This window comes from Lolium rigidum, chromosome 6 (assembly GCF_022539505.1).
Source record: "Lolium rigidum isolate FL_2022 chromosome 6, APGP_CSIRO_Lrig_0.1, whole genome shotgun sequence".
In the NCBI taxonomy this organism is placed as follows: domain Eukaryota; kingdom Viridiplantae; phylum Streptophyta; class Magnoliopsida; order Poales; family Poaceae; genus Lolium; species Lolium rigidum.
Window position 1 is genome coordinate 336,321,169 of NC_061513.1, and position 27,636 is coordinate 336,348,804.

The 27,636-nt window shown below is 42.4% G+C and overlaps 1 protein-coding gene and 1 long non-coding RNA gene across 2 annotated transcripts; both read right to left on the minus strand.

Annotated features, from left to right (window-relative positions):
* Positions 1 to 2,765: 2,765 nt before the first annotated feature.
* On the minus strand, positions 2,766 to 3,509 carry LOC124659118. Its single transcript, XR_006989452.1, has 2 exons — positions 3,478 to 3,509; positions 2,766 to 3,018 (listed from the first exon to the last, which is right to left on the minus strand). It is a non-coding gene; the product is annotated as an uncharacterized LOC124659118 (long non-coding RNA).
* A 7,150-nt stretch (positions 3,510 to 10,659) lies between these two features.
* Positions 10,660 to 14,957, minus strand: LOC124664859 (aspartic proteinase CDR1-like). Its single transcript, XM_047202283.1, has 2 exons — positions 14,808 to 14,957; positions 10,660 to 12,039 (listed from the first exon to the last, which is right to left on the minus strand). Exons 1-2 carry the CDS (start codon positions 14,955 to 14,957, stop codon positions 10,660 to 10,662), a joined length of 1,530 nt encoding a protein of 509 aa, XP_047058239.1.
* Between the last annotated feature and the right edge of the window lie 12,679 nt (positions 14,958 to 27,636).

The window sequence follows — 27,636 nt, forward strand, 5'->3', positions numbered from 1 at the left end:
TTAAAATATTATGTTTCCAAGTTTGAAGTTGCCATAAAAAACATGACCGCATAACAATATGCATAATCTTGATGGTTCCTGTAACGAAAATCATGGGGGCTTTATCCCACTAGAGAGAGGGGGACGCATCTTTCGAATATGAAGCAGGTAGAGAATGGTGAAACTGGCAATGGAAATTGGATTTACTCGGGCTGTGCATTTTTTCTCTACCGGGATTTTTTTCACGGGGCTCGACTAGATGGGAAAATTTATGTGGGATTGCACACAAAGTGATCTAGAGGAAACAATCATATGGTCTTCATTTCGACAAACCGAACATGCTACAATTTTCCTATGGAATTGAATCCTTCAAAATTCATGCACTCCTCTATGTTTTAAGATGGGTCCAAATAACCAAGTACATTTCTTAAATGTGTATTCTTGGTGCACAAATTTGCAGCCGATTAAAGTTAATTAAATTTCAGTCTATGTGCACGCATGTATCCATTAATAATGAGTATTATCAACCATATATAGATAGTTAAGTTCTCAAAAATTAACTCAAGTGGATCACGTACGGTTGGTGTGTTGCATGCATCTTGGCTTTTAGATGAATTTTCTTATTCTGATTTTCATGACATGAACATATCTGTGAATTAAGTGATCCCAAATTTTCTGTACTTAACTTCTGCTCTCCATGTGCATCCCATGAGCACGGAAATATGTCTTTATTATGGTCATCGTGCAGCCATACAATTGATTTTTTTTTAAACGTTGATCAACGGGGGAATGATCCCTCCCTTGGCTATACGTTGTTAGGTAGGATGAGACTCTCCCGGCGGATGGATGATAGAATGATAACCCGGTTTAAAGTTCGCCCCTCCCTGCGAAATTACCGCGAGATGGGGATTCGAACCCGGGTGGGCTGGCTGCGCACTAGCTTGCCTTGCCACTCTGAGCTAAAACTCAGTTCTCATACAATTGATTTTTTTTGGCTTTCACCTTTCTCTTATATCCCTTTATCCTCAAAGGAATTGAAGAACAAATAACTCTACTGATCTCGCATTTTTTTTCTTGCTAGAATAGTTGTATGAAACTCCAAATGAGTGAGCTATGCTGCTCAATGTTTCGCGTGAGAAGATGACAACACCGAGGTAGCTTTTACTTGCATAGCGACTTTTTAAGTTAGCAAGTCAGGCTCCAGTATGAAGGCGTGGTATACAAATAGTAATGTCTATTTTATTCTGTTGCAAGTTTCCAACAAGTTAGCCGCTGGTCCATCAATTCTATCGTTATCATTGGTCATTAGTTCTTTGTAATTTGTTTTTTAAAACATGGTTAAACTTAAGCGAACGCTCTGACAGCTAGCCATGGAACTGTTGTTGCCTCGACAACCAACTGGCTAGACATTGAAGAAGAGTACTATGGTTAACAAGAAAAGAGAAATTGCCCCTGAACTAGGGAGATGTTGCCCGGCCTGCCCTTACTTCCAAATTAAAATTCAGTTCGATCGCTTGAGAGTTCAGAACCAAGCGACCACCTTACTGCCCATTGAAAAAGACAGTGACAAGTGCTGTGGGTTTCAAAATTCAAATCCACAGGCCCACACATGCTACTCCCTCTGTTCCTTTCTATAGTGCCTATAGATTTTTGGCATTTGTTTCAGAATATAAGGTTGTAGCTTAGCTTTTTCAATTACCCCCTCCCCGTTCAGCTCCCAAATCGTTCAGCTCCCAAAATTATTATGGTAAGTTAGGAATATATGAATTTCCCAAATTTTACGTTGATCTCAAATCGTTCAGCTAGGGGTCTTGTGTAAAAAATACTCTTGCGCTAATTTCCGTGCCAAAAAACAATAAGCACTATAGAATGGAACAGAGGGAGTATCTTTTTTTTAAAACGAAGACAAAAGCTTTGCCATATCTCTACTACTTAAAAAGACTAAACATAATCCTTATTCTGCCAACCCTTGATACGTCAACAAATTTGGTCGTCCTTGTCGTACTCCCGTTTCGCACCTGGGCCTAGGCCGCTTCCGCCCAACCTCTCGTCCTCACACACGCGCAGCGCGACTTGGTCACGTAGGGTTTCTCGAACCCATGGACGCCGCAGCCCGCCTCGGCATCATCGCGTTCCTACCCCGCTCGCCGCCTCGCCCATCCGGTTCCTGCCGCCGCCGCTGCTTGATTGGATCGCTGTCCGTGAAGTGGGGGAGCGGAGATTTGATTTGGGGTTGGGGGTTTGTGAGGATGGGGGCGCTGTCGCGGCCGGAGGAGGTGGTGGCGCTGGTCAAGCTGCGCGTGGCGGCGGGGCTGATCAAGCGCCAGATCCCGCCCGAGGAGCACTGGGCCTTCTGCTACGACATGCTCCAGAAGGTCTCCCGCAGCTTCGCGCTCGTCGTCCAGCAGCTCGGACCAGAACTACACAATGTCGTAAGCCTTCTCTTCCCCAACTTCCTCACCCGACAAACAGATTCGCTCCGATTGGAGACACCCGATTTGGACTGAAACACGGCTGCTCACGTTGTGCAGGTCTGCATCTTCTACCTCGTGCTCCGGGCCCTCGACACCGTCACTACTAGGAAAAGGCTTACCGCTGGCGCACTGAAAAGGCTTACCGCCAGCGCTTTCGCGTTCGCCGGTGATAACCTCGCCGGTGGTAATGCCTTACCGCTGGCACCTTCATCTTCGCCGGTGGTAACATGCTATTATCCCCGGCGTCTTCGCATATTCGCCGGGGGTATCTGTTACCACCGGCACATTAGCCATATTTGTAGGCGCCAGCAGTACATATTTAAAGAACTAAAAAAAATTAAAATCAGTTACCCCCGGCAACGAAGGCTATGCGCCAGCAGTAACGAATTTAAGAAACAAAAAAAAGATTTTACAAATTACAAATAAACTCATTTATATTCTATCCGTTACAAATTTAGCTAGTTTCAAGATTCAAAATTCCGGCCACCATCTTCATCAGCCACGCCCAAAACTCAGGTAGATCGTCAGAACCTCTCTTTGCGCTCCTCCGTTGATAGCTGTGCCACTGTCACGGGTTGGAGTCAGGATTGAGGGTCAGACGTGCAACAAACAAAAACAAAAACAGTAAGCACATATTATTCCATCTATGCGCACAAGTATTCATTGAGCTGAAGCAAATATCCATCTATGCATGTTGCTTTCCCTACTGTCTACACAAATATGCATACTGCTCGAAAACGGAAACAATTTTAAGCAAGAAATTATGCAAAACCTGTTTATTGGTTCAAACAACGAGTTCACCAAAAAGAGCAATCAAGAATGTCTAGAATAACAGCAGAGAATAGGACATCTATGAACAAAACATCCTACTGCAATGAGCAATCAAGGAGTAAATAGCTAATTGCATTAAGGCCAGCTAGTGGAATTTTTTATGCTACGGGCAGAGCAGCAATGAGCAGAGCACTGTGATTATGAGTGTCGAAGAACAACTAACTGACGTCTTGCGGAGGAGGATTGGACTGACCTAGGTTGTGGGAAGCAGCAAGCAGCCTGGCCGTGCTCGACAGTGTCCTCCTGGTGGCCTTCAGCATCTTGGTGCAGATGCGGTAGGCGCCGGCTAGACTGAACCGCGACGGCCGTCGAACCGACCCAGCTCCCAGCTACGATGCGCGTGAGCAGGTGACTGCTAGCGGTCGCAATCGCCGGATCGAGGGTCCAAGCCACCGGACGGTGAAGCGCCGCGGGCGCCGCTGCGAGCCAACCACCACTCCCGCCCACCCATCGCCGCAAATCGATCCAGGGAGACGGCGCCACGGCCGCTCCTACCTTTGCTCCACCTCGCCGCCGCAGGGACCCAAGGGTCGGACGCTACGGCCGCACCGCATGTCGCTCCATCAGAGGCCTAGATGACATGCCCGGGCGGCGCATCGCCTCCTCCAGCGCATCCATCGGGGGATCCATGCCACGACCGCATTGCCTCGAATCCCGTCCCTGCCACCACATAGGGAGATGGGGAACGGGGAGATGCCAGAGATCTTCAGCTTCCGTCGGCTAGGTCTTCGATCAGGATCCGTGGCGGCGTCAGCGTCGAGGAAGGGCGACGAAGTTAGGACCTGCAAAGAACGAACAACAACTCTTATTGTCAACTAGATCAATCTACCAGCATATGCTCATAGTAAGATAGGGTATAATATGAGGTTACACAGCTGACCATCAATTGACTCGTCACTAATATGCACTCACATGAGACGCTAAGCTACATAATCTCAAAAAATAAACAGAAATGTAATAGGAATAATTCCATTTCTGTCAGTGCATCTAGCACAAGACCAAGAACAGGTATGCATGTCTTCAGATCAATTCCAGAATAAGCAGATTCCTAATATCCTATCTGAGATAATAGCGACAAAACACTCAACAACCTAACTGAGATTAATCACAAACAGAGAAAGCGAGAACCAACATCAACCTAATCGAGCTAAGCAGGCAACTAGGCTTTCAAAACAACAACTAACCGCGTAGACATGCCCTGCTATACTAAGACATGATTTGAGCGACGATTAAACTAGTAATCTCTAGGCACGTACAGATTCATCATAGTAATAACAACAAAGCGCCAGTAGTCGTGAAGATACAACTAGCCATCGACCAGCGCGAGCATACGCAGCAACAATCCGCTTGCTTCAATCGACTACCCCGTCAACAGAAGCAGTAGATCTGAGCGATATTCATCATGGCACGAACGGCACACGCAGATCTATCCCTCCAACCCCAGATCGAACTCGAATTATCTAGATCCTACCATATCCCGGCACCCGACACATGGAGGCTGGACACGCTTAAGGAAAGACGTAGGGGGAAATCGGTGGGGGCGTTCGCTCCTTACCTTGCTTGTGGCCGGCGCGCTGCTCGTTGGTGTGGCACTGCGCGCACTTGGTCTTGAAGATCATGGCATCGGCGGCCGGGTTGCCGGGGGGAGCCCCGGAGAAGGAAGCCATCGCTGCCGCCGCACGGAAGCAGGGACTCACCGGAGGAGGAGGGGGAGTCAAGGGGAGAGAGGCCAAGTGAAACTTTTGCTCGCCTCCGTTCGCGTCGCCGCCGCCGCAGTCGTTGTCGCGAGAGGGTGTAGGGTTTGGTTGCTGCGTGCGTTTTGACTAGTGCGTGTGTGGCGACGAGGGTGCGTGTAATTTCGGCCCAAATGGCGAAATACCCCCGGCGAAAATGAAACGGAGAAGCCGGCGGTAATTTCGACACAAATCACCCACAACAGCCCACTTTACCGCTAGCACGGGCAAATCGGTTTCGCCAGCGGTAGTTAACTTACCCCCGGCATCTTCGAGATAAATTCGCCGGCGGTAACGGGAGGCCCATTCAGGTGCTCTCGGCCCACTTTACCCCCGGCGGTTGCAATCCCCATTCGTCGGCGGTAAGTGCCCTATCCCCGGCGACCCGAAATCAACTCGCCGGCGGTAACGCGGGGAGGGCCTAAAAGGTCTTACCGCCGGCATCTTTGAACTTGATTCGCCGGTGATAATAAGTGCGGCTATAAGGTTATTCCTAGTAGTGCGTCGGTGAGCGCTACTAACCCATCCCGCTCTTCTACGCCTTTTTAATTCGTTTTCATACCTTATTTCCGACGCCTGGGAGTGTGATTTCGTGTCAAGTCCATAATTTTCTTTCCGTTTTAAGACCAACAACGCTCACCGTGATTACCACCGCCACTGCAGAGGACGACACCAGCGTCGCTAACGACGTGAAGCTGCCCATCCTCGTGGATTTCTACCGCCACATCAACTACCGCTGTGATCGGTAGGGATATTATAGGATTGAACTACCGACTTAGAAGAGTAGGCATGGTCTTTTATTTTCTACACGCAACTATGGCTTGCGAACATTGATAATCCAAGTAACATCGAAATTGACTCGTCTTATGGAGGACTACTTTCTGCTATCGAAACTCTCAAGGTTCATATGAACATCGTTATTCTATCATGTTTGCATTAGTTTCTGGTTGAGATGTGCTATTGTGCAGGTGCACTAATACTATTCAGCGATGGCATCTTATTTTGCGAGTGTTTGTTCAATCATGGAAATTCAACCGTAGAAGATCATTTGTCCTATGCTCATTGTGTTCGTTTTCTACCTTGCACAATGGGTGAATTGGTCTCTACTTTCTGTTGTAGATGCAAACATATCAGTTTTGATTTGTTATTGAATTTTCTTGACAGTTAAGTGGTTCTCGTGTATGGTTGTTTATTGCTCATTTATTTAGTTACTAATATGCATAGGTAGACCTTGTCCATAGTGGGTGTTTAGGCCAAGTATGCAGGTCACTGTATACATGCCTACAAGCCTCATTTACTGTATACATCCACTTTATCCTACATAATTAAGTTGTCAACATAAGCAAATGACTTCAGCTTTGTAGCTTCTATCCCTTGTATGGTTTCAGCAAGGGACATACAGATGTTTGTTGCATATCTGAAATCAGTTAATATGTAATTTTACTGTGAGAATGCATAGCATATCTATGCATTCGTGCCGTGGAGTTGGTGGCTAGCAAGATCTTCTGGAAGAGGGAGCAAGACACATCATGATATTGAAACAACGGACTGAAATCGCTTCTGGATTTTCACTAACACAAATTATATGCATTGAGGTGAGTTTCTTATAGCTTCTGCAATCGAGTTTGACTCTGTTTGGAGTTCTGTCAGTAAATAATCTTACCATTTAGTTTTGCTGGCGGTTGTCTCCCGTGAGCTTATGTATGTTCTATTAATGTATAGGACTGCAGGTCGCTGGGTTGCATAGGCCTGGCAGTTGCTTGCTGGAGTGACTCAGCCGAGCAACATTACATTATGAGTAAAAGGTAATGATATGTTGGTGAACCCTGTTTCATGAAGGATGAGCAAAGTGAGCTGTGCAGATGGAGTGGTTTGTGTGTGCTTGCTACATTGAGACTGATATCGTGCCTCTCTGCAGTTTTTTTCGGCATTAAAAATTCTACTTGTGCAGTTCCATAATCGGTAGCCCCGAGTGATCATTTAAAGAAAAAAATCATGTTTTCTATGGACCGTGGAGAGTTGAGGAGTGGAATTGTTCCATACAGCCCAATTGCACATGGGTTTTTCGGTGGAAGAGTGACAGCTCAACAAGTCTCTGCTATATCTTATCTGGTACAGATGCAATCAGTTGATTTCTGCAGCAATCTGTTCTTTTTGGCTACTTAGGCCTGAACTATTTTGTATTCTTTTTTTTAGAAAGAGAATACACGCAATAAAGCTGGAGAAGTACAAGCTTCTTTGTCTTCAAATGGAAAACTAGGTATTATGCGTATTGCACCTAAATCCGTATTTTGATGTCTTGCACTAATTATTCTCCCTTACCAGGAATGAGGAAGAAAAGTAACCTGGGTAATAACGGGTATTTATTAAAGCTGACATCATACATCACAACCTGGTTTGTATGGACGCACGGGTGACACTTGGGCGCAGACCAGAAGTGATAGCTCCCATGTATGATGTTCTTTAGATAGGTTTTGGTACACTCCTTCCTCTCACCCTCTTTCTTCCTTTAGTGCGAGATTTGGCAGATTGGAAGATAAGATTCATGCTTGTTGGACATTAGAATCTTGGCTTCATGTTGGGTTGGGGACAGTGGATGAATTTCAAACCCGTGTAAGGAGACTAGAAGCTCGACTGTCACGTGTAACATTACCACATGATTTGCATGGTTCAGTTGACTTCAAAAAATATCCATTTCGAGTATGTAGCCTTATCTTCATTTGTTAGAGTTCCGTTTCAGAAGATAACTTTTTTCTGTCATTGTGTTGCTTGCAGTATGAATACTTATCACCTTAGCCTCTCACTGTTGATTCTGCTCAAGCTTTGAATTGTGTCGAGTTATATAATCCGTGAAACCATACTTATCAGCTTAGCCTCTCACCATTGATTCTGCTGAAGCTTTGATTTGTGTTGAGTTATATAATGCGTGAAACCTAACATCAGTATATATGTAACTTAACATGTTTAGTTTACCACAATCAAAAACTCAAATAGTAATATATCTTTTTCCTGTCATTGTGTTAAGATGTTGACAATACTTAAGAAAACAACCAATATGTCAAAACAAATAAGATTAGTCTTAGATACCCTTTATTTCGAGGAATTGGATACCTACTTTTACTGGTGTGTCTTAGAATTTGACTGCATTTCTTCAACTATAGCTATTATTATTTGCTAACATCCTTCTTTTATTTGATATATACAGATATGTCATGTTCGGACTTGACCACATCGATTGCAACAGTTTAGAAGTTACTATTCCAAAAATATATGTGGTTATGTTGTGAATGAATAACCAGATGGACTGCGTTGTTGAAGTCACCTGCCAGAATTGATGCACGCGTGGCTTTCAGATGCACTTGACCATTGTAGACAACAGTGAAGAGGTCTTTGAATGATGCATCGGGCAAAAAGGTGTAGATCAATTTCTTCAAATATCTCCTAATGAATATATAGAACTCCCTGAGGTATTAACTCATCAACTTATCCAGCCCTCATACAATGTACCAATACTTGAGGCGACACTTTGCAATATCCGCTTAAATAGTTAGCTGGAACTCTCTTTGGAGCTCGAGCTCCATGCAGCTCCATTTTTGGAAATTTTTTGAAATCCACGTTTTAAGGTTTCAAAAATATTCCCAAAAAATTATGGATGTACCTAACGATGGTATTCTACAATCATGCAAAACCTCAATGATAAATACCTTATACTTCGGGATAGACCAAAATGACAAGTTCTGACAAATTTTCGGACTTTCAAAATGTGTACTATTCACTATATTAGATGTTTAGATCTACACATTTGTCATTTGTTATAGCCCAAAATATAAGGTATTTCGTATTCGTATTTTTTACAATTGTAGGATACATCTGTAACTACTTGCAGATTTGTTTTCAGATTTTGTTGAAACTTCAAACAGGGTTTTCGAATTTTTCAAAAAGAATGAGCTACGTGAAGCTTGAGCCCCAAAACGCCACTTTTACTCTACCTTCCCATGGGTGCTTCTGTTTCTTCTGACACATAAGCAATAGTGCCCTGTTTTAACAAGGCCAGTTTATTTCTTACTTATGAGCAAATGTATGTTTTCTTACCATTACTCAACATGAAAACATGTGCATAACCCATCATTTCTCTTATCAAAATATTGCCTTTGAAATTTTTATGAGCTCCATTATGTGCATCATTTGAGATGCAGCCTACAGTCCAGTGGCTGATGCACAGGTCTTGTCGGCATATCAGGTTGCTACTGCTTGCTAGCATTATTCATACTCAACTCTGCTCGTACCAAAGTTTGGTGTGATGATGAACCACTTGGTCGAACATGCAATGTATCTCTTCACTCTTCCGAACATGAGCTTTACGGTCGCTACAGCAAACACTGGCAAGTCGGTCAACAGGTATGCCGAGAAGTCTGAGGACCTCCCGGTGTGGGAGATCACAAGAGCCTAGAAATGTGAATTAGCTCCTCATGTCGAGGCTAGCGGAGAAGGATTGTCGGTGGCTGAGAACGAAATATTTTGTATTACATCGGGATGCTGGCCTTGAGCCCTTGCCTATGTTTGGTGACACATGCGTTAAGCATGTTATGTAAGTAGAGTGCTGACACATCTGCCACCGGGAACTATATGTTTTTTTATTCCTTGATGAAAATATGTTTCCAATGGTTCTCTGCTCGGACAGGCATGTGGTTCAATTTAGAAAAAATGTGAGTAGCCTTTCCATGGCGTTGCCTGGTATTGACCATGTCTACTTATATTGTGAATAGTTTCTTAGATATTATTTGTGGATACATTTAATTTTTGTTCTCATCCTCATAATAAGAAATGCATCTCCAGCTATGCATCTCCAGGTCTTATGAGGATACATCGCTTCTTGAAAAAACTAGCATTCACACCACCGGCTTGTCGACGAAGCTTTTTACCCCAACCATTATTGAATGCTATGATCCAGGTTGTATTAGGATATTTATGAATATCAAAGTGAAAGTATTCCTTCAGTTATACATGTGTTTGCAGGATTCATGTTTTGTGAAAAAATAATACATCCAAAAGAAGATGTTGAGTTAAAGTTATCCAAAAGAAGATGCTGTTGAGTTGAAAGTTATGACAACCTAGAACACATGTGCTTACCGTGAAAGAGTAACAAGAAGATCTAAAACTTGAAACCACCCAGATGTATAAGAATGTTGTCTTGTTATTGCGTTTGTTATTATCATGCTGTAGTACATTATAATGTCACTCATTTGTTTTGAATTTTCATACTGAGTTATGAATTACATATGTGCATTGAGAAATAAAATTTTAAGACCCGTGGCAACGCACGGGCATTTGTACTAGTACAAGTATAAAACAAACGGTGACCCGCCTCTGCAATACTAGCTAGTCTCCCAACCCTGCAAGAGAGAAGACGCCACGAATACTTTGGGAGGAGCAAATCAGGGACGTTCCTGCAAAGGTGAAGAGGCCGCATGCCACAAGACCCCACGCGATTTTCAAATTCCAATCCACACAGCAACGCAAGCATATATATTGCACAGGAGATGCACCATGAATCCATGATAACAAAACGTTTACTACATAGATGGACAAAACGTTTACGACATAGTAATTATTAGTTATCTATAACATAGTAATGGATATTTCTACAAAGAGGCAGGACGGGAGGTATAGGCGGTGGTGCAGTCGGCGGCGGCGAATGTGACGGTTTGCTTGTCCAGGTCGTAGCCGACGTGCATGTTCTGCTGCGCGACGTTCCCCAGGATAGCAAACGGAGACTGGCCACCAACCGGCAGCAGCGCCATGCACACGGTGGACTGATCCACCTGGACGAACGTGTTCCGCGCCTTGAGCGTCACCACCGCGCCGCCTCCCATGACCAGTTTCACGTCCGGGATCATCTTCTCCAATATCGACTCCTCGGTCATCCCGGTCGCGTCGTAGCAACGCGACAAGATCCGCCCCACCGACGGCACCTGCGGGAGCTTGATGGTCCGCTTCACCTCCGCCACCACCTGGTCTAGGAGCTCCTGATGGAGGAATGTCATCGACGTGCCGGAGTCCACGATGAGGTGGGACTGGTCTTGCGGTATCGTGAAAGTGGAGTTGTTGATTTTGACGGACTCTAGCGCGACTGTGTAGAAGTTGGAGCGGACCAGCGTCGTCGTCACCGCGTCCACCTCCGTCACGGAGGCGCGAGAGCCGAAGTTGAGCGCGGAGGAGGCGTTGACGTTGTAGGGCACGAGGCAGTAGGAGAACCTCCGCCCGAGCGGCGTGGACGCGCCGATCTGGGAGACGAGGGACATGATCCCGGGGCCGAGGCCGATGACGCCGTTCCCGAAGTACCGGCCGTTGATGGACGTGGCGCAGCCGAAGTTGACTTCGTGCACCACCAGCTGCGGACGGTCGCGGCACCCCACGCATCCCCCAGGGGCGTCGTCGAAGGTGAAGGTCTCAATGGAGAGTAGACCGGTCGTGTTGGCGCCGTCGGCGTAGGTCTGGAGGTAGTTGCAGTTGGAGTTGGCGTCGCAGCCGCCGGGGAGCGCGATGCAGGCGCCGGAGTGGCAACCGAGGCGGCCGTACGTACCCGAGGTGGACACGTCGAAGGCGTCGTCGTCTGCAGGAGCGTCCCCGCCAGAGGCGGTGCTGCCGTTGACGCATCGAAGCCAGACGAGGTTGCTGCCGGTGTCCGCCATCGCTAGTATCCGGGTGCGCGGCGTGCCGATGTAGACGTACATGAGGTAATCGAACGGCCTGGATGTAATCTCGGACACGGCACCGTCAGGAACTGGAGAGCCGATGGTGGCGTAGGAGCGCGCGAGCGCCGCGGCCCGCTCCGTGGAACGCCGAGCGGCCGCGAGCACGCGGCCGTGCACGCTGAGCTTCGGGTCGTGGAACGGAGATTTGGGGGAGTCCCGATGGATGAACTCCACGCTTAACCCGCCGCCCACGTACGCCGTGCACCCGCACAGCTGCGCCGTCAGGAAGAAGCCGACCAGCAAAAGACCGTGCCACACCATTGTGCCCTACCTCAACTATTCTGATTTAGAGTATGATGATGATCGACGCTGGTACGTGTGGTGCAGGACGATTAGTGTGATGCAGGGTAGTATTAATAGGGTGTTAGCGTACCGTAAATGGGGCAAGTAGTAATTATTTTATATGAAATGCCGATGGCCTGCATTATGCGTAAGGGTAAGTGTTGATTTGATACTATGAACTGCCGATTGCCTGCATTGTGAGTACTAGTAAGTGTTGATTTGATTGGAGAGAGGAAAAGATCCCGCTATTTCTGTTTGTGCTTAGTAAGTGTAGATTTCATATGATTGCCTGCATTATTTGATACTATGAAGTGCTGATTGCCTGCATTATGCTTAATGGTAAATGTAGATTTGATGATCCTGAGATTTCTGATTTCTTGTCAGACTGAATGGTTGATGGCGCTAATTATATTCGTGCTTAAAGAGGATTATTGATTGAGTAACGCTACACTTACAGAGGATTTTTTACGGAATATGACTTACGCGCTGACGTGTAGGAAAACCAAGGGATTGCATCCCGAAAATCATGGAAGGTGGGAGCAATTCATCCAACCGATTTTCTCCACGTTTGTCCATAGGATTCCCGTAACTAAATCAGTCCGTAAGTCTAGCTTTATTGTTATTGATTACTTGTAAATATTTTGGAATGAGAAGCCGGAGGATGAAGCGTTCAAGTGGCAACACGAAAAAAAACCATGTGGGTGACTATAGGCTATCAGTCGCATCCACATCCTCTTGAAGATCTTCTCCAAACTGCGGCGAATCGGTTGGTACATTGCTTGCCACACATTATCTCAAACTGTCAGAGCGTGTTTGTAAAGAAAAGGAGCATCCACGACAACTTTCTCCCAGTGCAAAATCTCATTAAGAAGTTGCACTCCTCAAAGACCCGAGCTTATTTCTCAAGATGGACGTCTCCAAGGCTTTCGACTCTCTCGGATGGGCCTACCTCGTTTTTTAAATGTACCCGACCAAGGCACCGGGGATGGGTTGCGGGGATGGGTTGGTTCCCCGCATACTTCTTCCATGGAAGAACTAGGAGTTTGCGTTGAGGATGTGACGATAGTGGTGTTATGTGTACTTAGTGGCTAGGACAATCCTGGTAGTATCAACAATGGTGGTAATCCTGCGGGTACCTCCTCCGGAAACACATCGCTGAATTCCTGCAAAACATGAGAAACACCAAGAGAAATAGGGGTCATGTCGTTAGAAACCAAAATCTCACCCTTGTACATGAGCACAAGAGGCATAGCTGTAGGATCCTCACTAAATTCTCTCATATCCTCTATGGTGGCTAATATGACTAAGGAATTCACTCTCTCACTTTTCGCTATATCACACACGGCATTACAATTCTCTCGCCTATCTATGGATGCATCCTCCAAATTCACTTCAACTTTCAGATTCATTGATAATTTGATGTGGTGACATAGGCTGCAAGTTAATTTTCTTGCCCTTGAACTCCAAGTGGTATGTATTGGCACGGCCATTGTGTTGCACAGAACGGTCATGGAGCCATGGCCGGCCCAACAGCAGGTGACACACCGTCATAGGTACCACATCAAAATCAATGGAATCCTTGTATGGTCCTATCTCAAAGTCAACACGCACCATGTGGTTTACCTTCATCTCACAATTGTCGCTCAATCACTAAATATAATATGGATGCAAGTGCGGTAAATACTTCAACTTCAGCTTGGCACATAACTCCTTGCTTGCTAGATTGCGACAACTCCCGCCATCAATAATGACCTTGCAAGCTTTATCGGGACCAACTAGTGCCTTTGTTTGGAACAAATTGCAGCATTGAGTAGATGCACTCGGCTGCACATTAAGAGCACGCTGTGACACAACAATAGTGCGAGCTTCAGACGGAAAAGCATCTACACCATCACTGTCATAACCATCATCTTTTGGAGCATCCGGATCAGCATCATCTCCAGTCTCATACTCATCGTCCTCATTAATAATCATGACCTTGCGGTTAGGACAATCTCTTTTGAAGTTACCCTTTCCACCACATGTATGACAAGCCATATCGCGGTTGCGCGTCGTAGACATGCTAGAAGCACATCCACTTGCAGCAGGTTCAGACTTCTTTTTGTTGGACACATTGGAGACCGGCTTGCTAGACGAAGTAGGAAAAGGTGCGGGACACAATGATGGCGCCGACGCCATGGATGTTGACACCCTTGATGAAAAGCGCCCAGCTCCCGTAGCACGACCTTTGATTTGCGCTTCTTCTGCTAACTGTTTTTCAGCTTCTCTTGCATGATGTAGCAGCTCATTCATATTGGTGTAACGGTGATGAAGAACAATGCCTTTGATATTATACTTCAAACCATGTAGGAAACGTTGCATTGTCATCTCAAGTGACTCACGGATACGGCCACGCTGCATAAGCATCTCCATCTCCATGAAATAAGAATCAACCGTCAGAACACCTTGTCTCAAGAGGGTCAGCTTATCATATATAGATCGCAAATAATTAGTGGGAACAAAGCAAGCTTGCATAATTGCCTTCATCTCGCGCCATGTAAGAACAAGCACTTCTCCCTCTTCTTGACGAGCACGTGTAACTCCATCCCACCAACGCAATGCATAGCCATCAAATTCTGAGGAAGCAAGCTTAATCTTCCTATCTTCAGTATAATCATGTAGGCGCCATAACTTCTCAATTTTTAGCTCCCAAGTGAGGTATTCTTCAACATCATGACCTCCTTCAAATTTGGGGATCAAGAATTTTGGCTTACCCAAACCATCGTCTTGCGGTTATGGAGGAACACGGCGAGCTCTGAGTTCGGCAAATCCATGACCACGGATACCACGTCCAACACCACGACCAACACCACACTCTTCAGCATTGGGTTGTTCTTCAAAATCTCCATGAGCACTGTCCCCATCTTCATGTTGTTGTTGTTGTTGTTGTTGTTGTTTTCGTTGTTGGGTCAAGTTCTCAACAGCTAACTGCAACGCTTGAAGAGAGCGTTGAATATCCGTCATTTGTTCGTGGATTGTATTGACGATCTCATTAGTAGTATCAAGCTTCTTGGTGACCTTATGAATGTCATCATTAAGTCCTTCGCCCTGTTCGCGAAATTCATGTCGCATCTCATTACGTAGAGCTTCATACTCCCTCCAAGAAACAATATAAGCTCCATCCTTTTTTTCTGGTCAACAAGTTTAGCATCACTAGAAGACATGGTTAGTAGGTTAGTGCACTACAACAAATATTTGTGGTGGTACTCTCATAACTCACTCAAAACTGATAAGAAAAGGTAAATCTTACTGCTCCAAAATGAATTAGTATTGCTTACCACTTGGATTGACAACTAGTGCACGGATGTAGCGAAGCGAATATTAAGGGTATAAGAACAATCACACGACAAAGCAGAATATATGTGGGGTTGTAGGTAGGCTACCTATTTGCACCAATAACAAGCTCTAGCGCTGATCGTAGAACAACCAATGATACTCACACAAGGCGATAAATGTGGCAATGCAACTATATGGATGAACAGGTTGCAATGCACTCGAAAGACACTAGCAAAGCTCAACAGAATCAGGCACAAGATTGCTCAACTACGGGTGCAGAAAAGTAAACTAGGCCTTCAATTGATCTCTTTACTAGCACTTCACTCTTTTTTTAATTTTCCTTTATATCACACGCATCAGTGTAGCTCTTTTTTCTTCTTTTCTATTATCTCTTTTTTTATGACTCTACTCTTTGTAACACGGCCAACAGAAAATTGCAATGCACCGATAACCTAACGAGCAGCCTGTCGAGCGGTAAAACTAGTCTCTTTTGGGAAAGTTCCTAGTCACGTATATTGAAAGGCTGTGTCTATGGTTGGGAACAAGCAAATTGTACGCTATGTGGACTCAGAGTAACAAAAACCGACAACTAGATGATAGCTAAAACACAAACCCTAGCAATGTACTCGATGGAAGAAAAGATACGCAAAAACAACTACGAAAAGCACTAAAAATAGAAATTGACGCTCTAAGGCTATGGCAAACCCTAACCCTAATTTTTTTTGGCTTTTTCTGGATAGGAAACACTCACAACTCAACTATGGGGTGGATTATGGATGGCTTACCGAGGAAACGCTGAAATCTGATACCAAGATGATAAGGGGTTGCTCGATCTTCTCAGTAAGCACGGTGGTGGTGATGAACACACGATGAACACAGCGGAGATAACACGATGAGAAGGTGGAGATAACTTGTATGACGCCGACGAAGTCTCTCGATTGATTCCTGTCGCTAATGCAACAGCTCTCAACCCTGCAAGATATTTGCAACTCCACACACTTGCGCACGTAGCCACAGACCACGAAGTGGTAAATTGCAACCGTCTAATTCCCAATGGAACAGCAGATCACACAAAACTTTCAGTAGCGAAACACCAGATCGATGCGAATTGGTGTATAGATTTAATAGAGTTGCAAAGCAATGAAATATGAACTAGGGTTTATCTTAAACGTGGTCTAAGTCTATTTTGGGTCATCCTGGGCACTTATATAGGGGTTCAGGACAACCATAGATCGGATCTAAGGGATACAAACCGACCCAAAATAGGATTCGGCCAAAGTTGTTTCGGACCCGGTCGGTGTGGCACCGGGCGGGCCGGCAGCGGCCGGACGAGGCGCGGGGTTGTCACCGGGCCAAAAGCCAGGCTCTCAGTATGCCCCATCCGGTGGGCATCGGTGGGTGGGCCGGTCGGGACCAGGCCATCCGACGGAAGGGCCAGCGGCGCCGGGCGTGGCACTAGGCTGCCCAAACGTGGCGCTGGTCTTGACGTCTCCTTCTGCTTCCTTCGCGCATGCCTCCCGCTCCTCCCTCGCGCGTCCATGGGATGTCTTCACATCCAGCATCATGTCCAGCTGCTCCTCTCTTCCTCGTGTGATGCTTGCTCCATCTTCATACCTGATCATACATAAGTGAAAGGACTTAGGTAGTATAAAGTTTTCATCGATCAAAGTATCGTTTAAGAGAGAATTCACATGTTGTTTAAGTAGCTTCGCACGAGCCCTTGTAATAGGTCCAATCCTGACTTCATTGGACTTAAGCTTCACAGCAACATCATCTTGATCTTGTAATGACGGAGGTAGTAGTTTGGTAGGGATTTCCTCATCAGATCTAGCCACTGCTATGGCCAACAACTTAAAATAGGGAAACTTCCGTCGCCCTCAAGTCTGGAGGAGCCTACATCGTCATCGGTTTCGGAGCAGCCGACATCGTTCTCTGACACAACAGCAATCAGGTGCTATGTTTCAAACTAATTACTATTCGTAAAATTTATTCGGCCAAATATTTTTTCGGCTTGTGCTGTTATTTGCGCGCAGATTTCTGCGGTCCAATACAACTTAAGATCGGAACAAGTTCCGATTACTTCACCGCGTGCAGTCGCATGCTCGGGGGCTCGCCCGCCGCAAACTCGATAGCGCGCACTAGCTTCGCTCGGGGGCTCACCTGCCATGAACCCGACAATGCGCACTCGCTTCGGCCGGGGGCTCACCCGCCGCGAACTTAACAATTATCTCCTCCATGCCGACTACTTCCACCATGTCGAATATTTTCGGTTAAACGCCGCACGGCTCCGCTGCATCGGCTGCGTCTGCTTCGACGATTTCGTCTACCGGATGACCTGCTTCCCGTCGTCTCCGCCGCATCCAATAATAAAGCTAAGTGTCCCTCTTCCACGAGTTAATTATTTATTTACTTTCGCCACACCCGACACTTGGGGCTACGCCATTACACTGTTACCGCAAATATATTCGATTATTCGGGCACTACGAAGTAAAACTCACCGGTAACCCGTTCTTTCTGCATATCATTTCATTCATATATGGAATGACCTAACTGATATAGCATTCAAGTACCCGATTATCAAATGCGTGAACACATATTTTTCCTCATTAGAATATTTCAACAATAATTTGTCTTGGATGCTAATCTCTTACTATAATTTATCTTCGTAAATTTCTTTTCTACTATACGATAATTTGTTGGTTACGATAGGCAAGACAATTTACTTTGACTTCAATTATGATATTGAAGAGTTGTGCACTTATGCGATAAGGCTAAGCGCTACTATGTGTGTGGACAAGAAACATTACCATTGTTTACATGGATTTTGCGGCAAGTTATATAATACTGACCTGATGCACTTTCGGGTCAGTGAATTTATCTTCTTCGGCTTAGTAGATTTATTTTCTTCGTCTTAGTGGATTTATCTTCTTCGGTTCAGTGGATTTATCTTCTTCGGATTACTGGATTTGTCTTGTTCGGGTTATCATCGGTTTCCTCTAAATATAATACTACCCGACTAATTTCCGGGTCATTGGATTTATCAGTTATGATTGTTACTGGATTTATTTTCTTCAGTGGATTTATTATGTATGATTATTATTGGATTTATTTTCTTCGGGACAATGGATTCATCCTCTATGATATCAGCGGATTCATCTTCAATATATGCTTTATATTTAATGGCGTAATCTTCAATGTGGATTCATCTCAAATACTTTATCTTGGATTCATCTTCAATGCTTTATCTCTCATGGCGTAATCTTCAAGGGCTCAATATTCAAATGGCTTCAGCTTCAATGGGGTCGAATTCGCTAGAGGAAGTAAAAAATGAGCAGAAGATGTCGCAACTTTCGTCGTGACCCAGGCGTATGTGGTCATGATTTTCTAGGCGAAACAAAAACATGTCACATATCCATGGAGCCAACACTCAGGGGCTCGACAACGACTTCGCCCCGGGTCACAACTGTGACACGGCGTCTAAGCAACAATCATGAAAATACCCCGACAGCGCTCAGGGGCTCGGCTATTTCTTTATCAACAATTTGGTACGCATCCACTTTCGTTATTTGGTGGTTTCTACTTCGGCACGACTTCTTTGCTGCACTTGAAGACTTCATCGACTCAGCTGCACGACCTGCATCTTCATCCACTCTGTCATATCCAATAAGGGAGGAACCCGACGAAAAGTTCTTCAAGAAGGAGCCCGACGAAAATTACTTCAAGGAGGAACCCGACAAAAATTTCTTCAAATCTACTGACTCGTCATTTATTCCAATCGCATATTTGCTGGAAAAATTACTTCAAGGAAGTCGACTAAAACATTCTTCAAAGAAAGAAGACGACAAAGTAGAGATGGAAAAATCTTCGAGTTCGCAGACTTGTCATTTATTCCCATCGACAACACCGGTGGTGTACCCGACGACAATATAGAAGAACACAGTACATTTGGCTATCGCATCACGCCCGAGAAAAATATAGAAGAACCAGAAAAATTGGTTGTTCCATCAGCCGAACAAAGACACTCGACAATATATTCTTAGTGCGCGTCCGTCGTGGTAAAAACTCTGAATGCTGTGACTGGTAAAAGGGTCATGAAGGTAAGACCCCAGGATCTGTCCTGTGTGGCGTGGCATCGCACCCGAATGCGCTCTCCACTTTATCCACATCAACAGGTGTGAAGAAAATCTCAGCAGACGCGTTGGGTACCCGACAACTTGGCTAGAATTCAGTTTTCGGTAAGTCCTAAAGCGGCACGTCCTGAATTACGTCAGTATTCCTGGTTCGAGTCCGGGACCTTGAACTTAAAGTAGGTTTATGCGGATTTGCCACAAGAGAAACTAACTAATACATGATCTGTCAGATGAACCAGCCTCATTTACCAATATCCCTCTATAATATAGATGTCGAATAAAAATAGCAATGGCTTGTAGTCGAAAAAATCAAGAAGAAAAGTCAGGGTTCAGAGATTCAACCCGATTCTGCCATCCAATATCTCCATGGTAAATAAATCAAGGTGTGTAGCCTGAACTCGACTTTGCGACTCGAGTGGAGCCTACTCCCATCGGGAGCACATATATTTCATCAGGTCTCCCAATAGGACTTGACAATTATATCAAGTCCTCTAGTAGGAGTCGATAAAAAAGAGGGGATGCGCCCAGGAATATGATCAGTTCTTCATCGAGTAGTACAACTTGAGTCTATGCCCACGTGCAAACACCTTCCCATAGACTCGGGGGCTACTCCCATTGGGAGCGCTGGTCGCGCATCCGATAGAAAAATAACTTCGAAAATCATCGACATCGTCTACGACATTGACCTGATGTATTTCTGGATCAACGACATCGCCTTGTATTTCTTCGACTTTGGAGATGATTATGATTGGAGTTTCTATGCAAGTCTTCGACTTCCCTAGACACTCGGGGGCTACTGTCATGGGCATACCTTTCAGGTACCCATTATTAGTATACCTGGCTCAGCCCAAGAAGGCAACCCGATGGAGTAGTCAACTAGGACTATTGTAAAACCCTAGGTTGGTTGTATATATAAGCCTGACCAGTGGCACCTGATAGGGAGGAGAATAGATAGAAAACATAGTTCCGACTACGGCAGCCCCCTGCAAACATACTTGTGATCATATACAAGATTGCTAGTAGCACGTAGGGATCCTCCACCGAGGGGACCCGAAGCTGGGTACATCGTGTGTGCCTAATCTTGCTCCCGGAATCTCCATATTCGCTCTCTCCCGAAACCCAAGTCTACAATCCGTAGGCATTGCCGAGGTGATCCCTCGTCGCTTAGCATTCAAGTTGATAAACAAGATCTAGACATATTCAAACCAGAAAAATCATGTATCTACCCCTTACCCTAAACTCGTCTTATGAAGTAAAGAATGAAGAGAAGTGGTTTGGGGTTTCAAACATGGAAATTTCAAAGACCTCCCACGAGCTTCATTTTGGAGTGACTAAGAAGGATCGATACAGGCTTACTTTTTCATATTCATATTTTAAACTTGTTTAAATCTTGGTCAACCCTAGGGTGATTTGACCAAGATTCAAATGGGCATAAAAGTTCAGAAAAATGAAAAATCAAGGCACATAGTCTTCTTATGTAATATAGTAAGCATTCAATTAAGTTCATAAACAAGGTCTAGACATATTCAAACCAGAAAAATCATGTATCTACCCCGTAACCCTAAATTTTGTCTTATGAAGTCAAGCATGAAGGGAAGTGGTTTTTGGTTTCAAACATGGAAATTTCAAAAACCCTCCCAAGAGCTTCACTTTGGAGTTACTAATAAGGATACAGGCTTACTTTTTCATATTCATGTTTCGAACTTGTTTAAATATTGGTCAAACATAGGATTTGAACTAGATTCAAATGGGCAAAAAAATTCAAAAAAAATGAAAAACCAAAGCACATAGTCTTAGTATGTCATATAGTAAGCATTCAAGTTGATAAACAAGTTCTAGACATATTCAAACCAGAAAAATCATGTATCTACCCCTAACCCTAAACTATGTCTTATGAAGTCAAGCATGAAGAGAAGTGGTTTTTGGTTTCAAACATGGAAATTTCAAAAACCTCCCACGAGCATCATTTTGGAGTGACTAAGAAGGATCGACACATGCTTACTTTTTATATTCATGTTTTAAACTTGTTTAAATCTTTGTCAAACCTAGGATTTGACCAAGATTCAAATGGGCATAAAAATTCAAAAAAAATGAAAAACCAAGGCACATTGTCTTCTTATGTCATATAGTAAGCGTTCAATTAAGTTGATAAACAAGGTCTAGACATATTCAAACCAGAAAAATCATTTATCTACCCCCTAACACTAAACTCTGTCTTATGAAGTCAAGTATGAAGAGAAGTGGTTTTTGGTTTCAAACATGGAAATTTTAAAAACCTCCCACGAGCTTCATTTTGGAGTGACTAAGAAGGATCGATGCATGCTTACTTTTTCATATTCTTGTTTTAAACTTGTTTAAATCTTGGTCAAACCTAGGATTTGACCAAGATTCAAATGGGCATATAAATTGAAAAAAATGAAAAACCAAGGCACATAGTCTTCTTTTGTCATATAGTAAGCATTCAATTAAGTTGATAAACAAGGTCTAGATATATTCAAACCAGAAAAATCATGTATCTACCCCCTAACCCTAAACTCTGTCTTATGAAGTCAAGCATGAAGAGAAGTGGTTTTTGGTTTCAAACATGGAAATTTCAAAAACCCTCCCAAGAGCTTCATTTTGGTGTGACTAAGAAGGATACAGGCTTACTTTTTCATATTCATGTTTCGAACTTGTTTAAATATTGGTCAAACCGAGGATTTGACCAAGATTCTAATGGGCACAAAAATTCAAAAAAATGAAAAACCAAAGCACATAGTCTTTGTATGTCATATAGTAGGCATTCAAGTTGATAAACAAGGTCTGGACATATTCAAACCAGAAAAATCATGTATCTACCCCCTAACCCTAAACTCTGTCTTATGAAGTCAAGCATGAAGAGAATTGGTTTTCGGTTTCAAACATGGGAATTTCAAAAACCCTCCAAAGAGCTTCATTTTGGAGTGACTAAGAAGGATACATGCTTACATTTTCATATTCATGTTTTAAACTTGTTCAAATCTTGGTCAAATTAAACTAGGATTTGACCAAGATTCAAATGGACATAAAAAAAATGAAAAAAATGAAAAACCAAAGCACATAGTCTTCGTATGTCATATAGTAAGCATTCAAGTTGATAAACAAGGTCTAGACATATTCCAGAAAAATCATGTATCTAACCCTAACCCTAAACTCTGTTTGATGAAGTCAAGCATGAAGAGAAGTGCTTTTGGGTTTCAAAAATGGAAATTTCAAAAACATCCCACGAGCTTCATTTTGGAGTGACTAAGAAGGATCGATACATGCTTACTTTTTCATATTCATGTTTTAAACTTTTTTAAATCTTGGTCAAACCTAGGATTTGACCAAGATTCAAATGGGCATAAAAATTCAAAAAAACATAAAACAAAGGCACATAGTCTTCTTATGTCATATAGTAAGCATTCAATTAAGTTGATAAACAAGGTCTAGACATATTCAAACCAGAAAAATCATGTATCTACCCCCTAACCGTAAACTCTCTCTTATGAAGTCAAGCATGAAGAGAAGTGGTTTTTGGTTTCAAACATGGAAATTTCAAAAACCTCGCACGAGCTTCATTTTGGAGTGACTAAGAAGGATCGATGCAGGCTTACTTTTTCCATATTCATGTTTTAAACTTGTTTAAATCTTGGTCAAACCTAGGATTTGACCAAGATTCAAATGGGAATAAAAATTCAAAAAAATGAAAACCCAAAGCACATAGTCTTCGTATGTCATATAGTCAGCATTCAAGTTGATAAACAAGGTCTAGACATATTCAAACCAGAAAAATCATGTTTCTACCCCCTAATCCTAAACTCTGTCTTATGAAGTCAAGCATGAAGAGAAGTGGTTTTTGGTTTCAAACATGGAAATTTCAAAAACCCTCCCAAGAGCTTCATTTTGGAGTGACTAAGAAGGATACATGCTTACATTTTCATATTCAAGTTTTAAACTTGTTCAAATGTTGGTCAAATTAAACTAGGATTTCACCAAGAGTCAAATGGACATAAAAATAAAATCAAAAATGAAAAACCAAATCACATAGTCTTCGTATGTCATATAGTAAGCATTCAAGTTGTAAACAAGGTCTAGACATATTCCAGAAAAATCATGTATCTACCCCTAACCCTAAACTCTGTCTGATGAAGTCAAGCATGAAGAGAAGTGGTTTTTGGTTTCAAACATGGAAATTTCAAAAACACTCCCAAGAGCTTCATTTTGGAGTTACTAAGAAGGATACATGCTTACTTTTTCATATTCATGTTTTAAAATTGTTCAAATCTTGGTCAAATTAAACTAGGATTTGACCAACATTCAAATGGGCATAAAAAAATGAAAAACCAAAGCACATACTCTTCGTATGTCATATAGTAAGCATTCAAGTTGATAAACAAGGTCTAGACATATTCAAACCAGAAAAATCAGTTATCTACCCCTAACCCTAAACTTTGTCTTCTGAAGTCAAGTATGAAGAGAAGTGGTTTTTGGTTTCAAACATGGAAATTTTAAAAACCTCCCACGAGCTTCATTTTGGAGTGACTAAGAAGGATCGATACATGCTTACTTTTTCATATTCTTGTTTTAAACTTGTTTAAATCTTGGTCAAACCTAGGATTTGACCAAGATTCAAATGGGCAAAAAAATTGAAAAAAATGAAAAACCAAGGCACACAGTCTTCTTTTGTCATATAGTAAGCATTCAATTAAGTTGATAAACAAGGTCTAGACATATTCAAACCAGAAAAATCATGTATCTACCCCTAACCCTAAACTCTTTCTTATGAAGTCAAGCATGAAGAGAAGTGGTTTTTCGTTTCAAACATGGAAATTTCAAAAACCCTCCCAAGAGCTTCATTTTGGTGTGACTAAGAAGGATACAGGCTTACTTTTTCATATTCATGTTTCGAACTTGTTTAAATATTGGTCAAACCGAGGATTTGACCAAGATTCAAATGGGCACAAAAATTCAAAAAATGAAAACCAAAGCACATAGTCTTCGTATGTCATATAGTAGGCATTCAAGTTGATAAACAAGGTCTGGACATATTCAAACCAGAAAAATCATGTATCTACCCCCTAACCCTAAACTCTGTCTTATGAAGTCAAGCATGAAGAGAAGTGGTTTTCGATTCCAAACATGGAAATTTCAAAAACCATCCCAACAGCTTCATTTTGGAGTGACTAAGAAGGATACATGCTTACATTTTCATATTCATGTTTTAAACTTGTTCAAATCTTGGTCAAATTAAACTAGGATTTGACCAAGATTCAAATGGACATAAAAAAAATGAAATACCAAAGCACATAGTCTTCGTATGTCATATAGTAAGCATTCAAGTTGAGAAACAAGGTCTAGACATATTCCAGAAAAATCATGTATCTAACCCTAACCCTAAACTCTGTCTGATGAAGTCAAGCATGAAGAGAAGTGCTTTTGGTTTCAAAAATGGAAATTTCAAAAACCTCCCACGAGCTTCATTTTGGAGTGACTAAGAAGGATCGATACATGCTTACTTTTTCATATTCATGTTTGAAACTTTTTTAAATCTTGGTCAAACCTAGGATTTGACCAAGATTCAAATGGGCACAAAAATTCAAAAAAATGAAAAACCAAAGCACATAGTCTTCGTATGTCATATAGTAGGCATTCAAGTTGATAAACAAGGTCTGGACATATTCAAACCAGAAAAATCATGTATCTACCCCTAACCCTAAACTCTGTCTTATGAAGTCAAGCATGAAGAGAAGTGGTTTTCGATTCCAAACATGGAAATTTCAAAAACCATCCCAACAGCTTCATTTTGGAGTGACTAAGAAGGATACATGCTTACATTTTCATATTCATGTTTTAAACTTGTTCAAATCTTGGTCAAATTAAACTAGGATTTGACCAAGATTCAAATGGACATAAAAATAAAATAAAAAAATGAAATACCAAAGCACATAGTCTTCGTATGTCATATAGTAAGCATTCAAGTTGAGAAACAAGGTCTAGACATATTCCAGAAAAATCATGTATCTAACCCTAACCCTAAACTCTGTCTGATGAAGTCAAGCATGAAGAGAAGTGCTTTTGGTTTCAAAAATGGAAATTTCAAAAACCTCCCACGAGCTTCATTTTGGAGTGACTAAGAAGGATCGATACATGCTTACTTTTTCATATTATTGTTTTAAACTTGTTTAAATCTTGGTCAAACCTAGGATTTGACCAAGATTCAAATGGGCATAAAAATTGAAAAAAAATAAAAAACCAAGGCACATAGTCTTATTTTGTCATATAGTAAGCATTCAATTAAGTTGATAAACAAGGTCTAGACATATTCAAACCAGAAAAATCATGTATCTACCCCTAACCCTAAACTCTGTCTTATGAAGTCAAGCATGAAGAGAAGTGGTTTTTCGTTTCAAACATGGAAATTTCAAAACCCCTCCCAAGAGCTTCATTTTGGTGTGACTAAGAAGGATACAGGCTTACTTTTTCATATTCATGTTTTGAACTTGTTTAAATATTGGTCAAACCGAGGATTTGACCAAGATTCAAATGGGCACAAAAATTCAAAAAAATGAAAAACCAAAGCACATAGTCTTCGTATGTCATATAGTAGGCATTCAAGTTGATAAACAAGGTCTGGACATATTCAAACCAGAAAAATCATGTATCTACCCCCTAACCCTAAACTCTGTCTTATGAAGTCAAGCATGAAGAGAAGTGGTTTTCGATTCCAAACATGGAAATTTCAAAAACCATCCCAACAGCTTCATTTTGGGGTGACTAAGAAGGATACATGCTTACATTTTCATATTCATGTTAGATAAAATTGAGCCTTTGGCCATGCTATTAAGCAAAAAAAAAAAATCTTATTGGTATATTGCGTGACTTCATTTTGGATATCATACTATTTTTCTTGCGTATCTATTTTGTGTGTGCACGTTTCTTTGTGGATAAATATCTTTGTGATATTGCCCACTTAGAGAAACTTATACACATAAGAGATGATACATCTCCTTTTGATATATCTTATTTATTTATTGCGTGTTGATTGGTCATGCTAAGCAATATAATTCATTGAAGACTATGATGATGCTTTTTGCTCATCCTTGTAATAGTCTTATAATATGCTTTATCATGCCTTTCACATATCATCTTGGTTGAGCTTTTTTATTATGGTGCCTCTTACTTGTTGCTCAACTATTTGTTTGTTGCAAGTGTTTAGCTTACTTTTCTTTCTATGATCTATTACAAATGTTTGTGTTTTAAATGAGGGAGTGAGGATTCCATGTTATGCATATTGTATTCAAATGCAACATTTTATTTTATGCATGTACCTTGGGGAGCTTCCTCATTTGATTTAGAACACTATCTTGTGGTGATCATTAGAGTTTGATTCACTTGGTATCTTTTGTTTTTGAATGATATTATGGGAGTGATGATTCCATGTTTGTGCACTTTATACTCCAATGCAAATTGTCTAGTTTTGTGCACAAACCTTGGGGAGCTTCCTCATATTATTTAGAGCAATCTTCTTGATCTTATCATAATATCTATCTTTCTTTTGGTATCCTCTTTGTGGTTCTTTGGTTGCTTGCTTCATTTGTTGAAGCTTCTTGACTTTGTTATCTTTTTGCAATCTTTGATCCTATCTATAGTGTGATTCCTTCCGAATATTCGTCATTGGATATGTGCATTTGATTCCACTCAAATTATGAGAAATGCACACGCTATGGAGGAACTCTCACTATATTGGCCTTCTAAATTTTTCACCCATTTCGGCAATTGGTGCCAATGGGGGAGAAGTTTGGAGGGTTTAAGGGAATTTGGTTATGTCTTTGCTTTGTGCTTAAGCATGTGCCTTTATTGCATTGCATCTTGTTAGCTTAGCATAGTTGAATATTTAGAGGAAACTCCACTAGGATTTGAATGCCAATATATGCAATGAAAGTCAAGATCATTCACACATGCATATATTATGGGGGAGTTTGCTCTATATATTCAACTTGTTTGTTACTTAAATTCCTTATATAAACCCTCTCAAAGAGATTGTCATCAATTACCAAAATGGGGGAGATTGAAAGTGCATGGAGACCCCATGTGTGGTTTTGGTAATTAATGACAATCCCTATGGACTAATGTTTGC

Bases quoted from the DNA above. Each gene is read 5' to 3' on its own strand.
- LOC124664859 (XM_047202283.1), bottom strand. From the start codon at position 14,957: ATGGGGACAGTGCTCATGGAGATTTTGAAGAACAACCCAATGCTGAAG. The intron at 12,040-14,807 runs GTAAGCCAAAAT...TAGTTGAGGTAG, and splicing joins ACCGCAAGACGATGGTTTGG to GGCACAATGGTGTGGCACGG.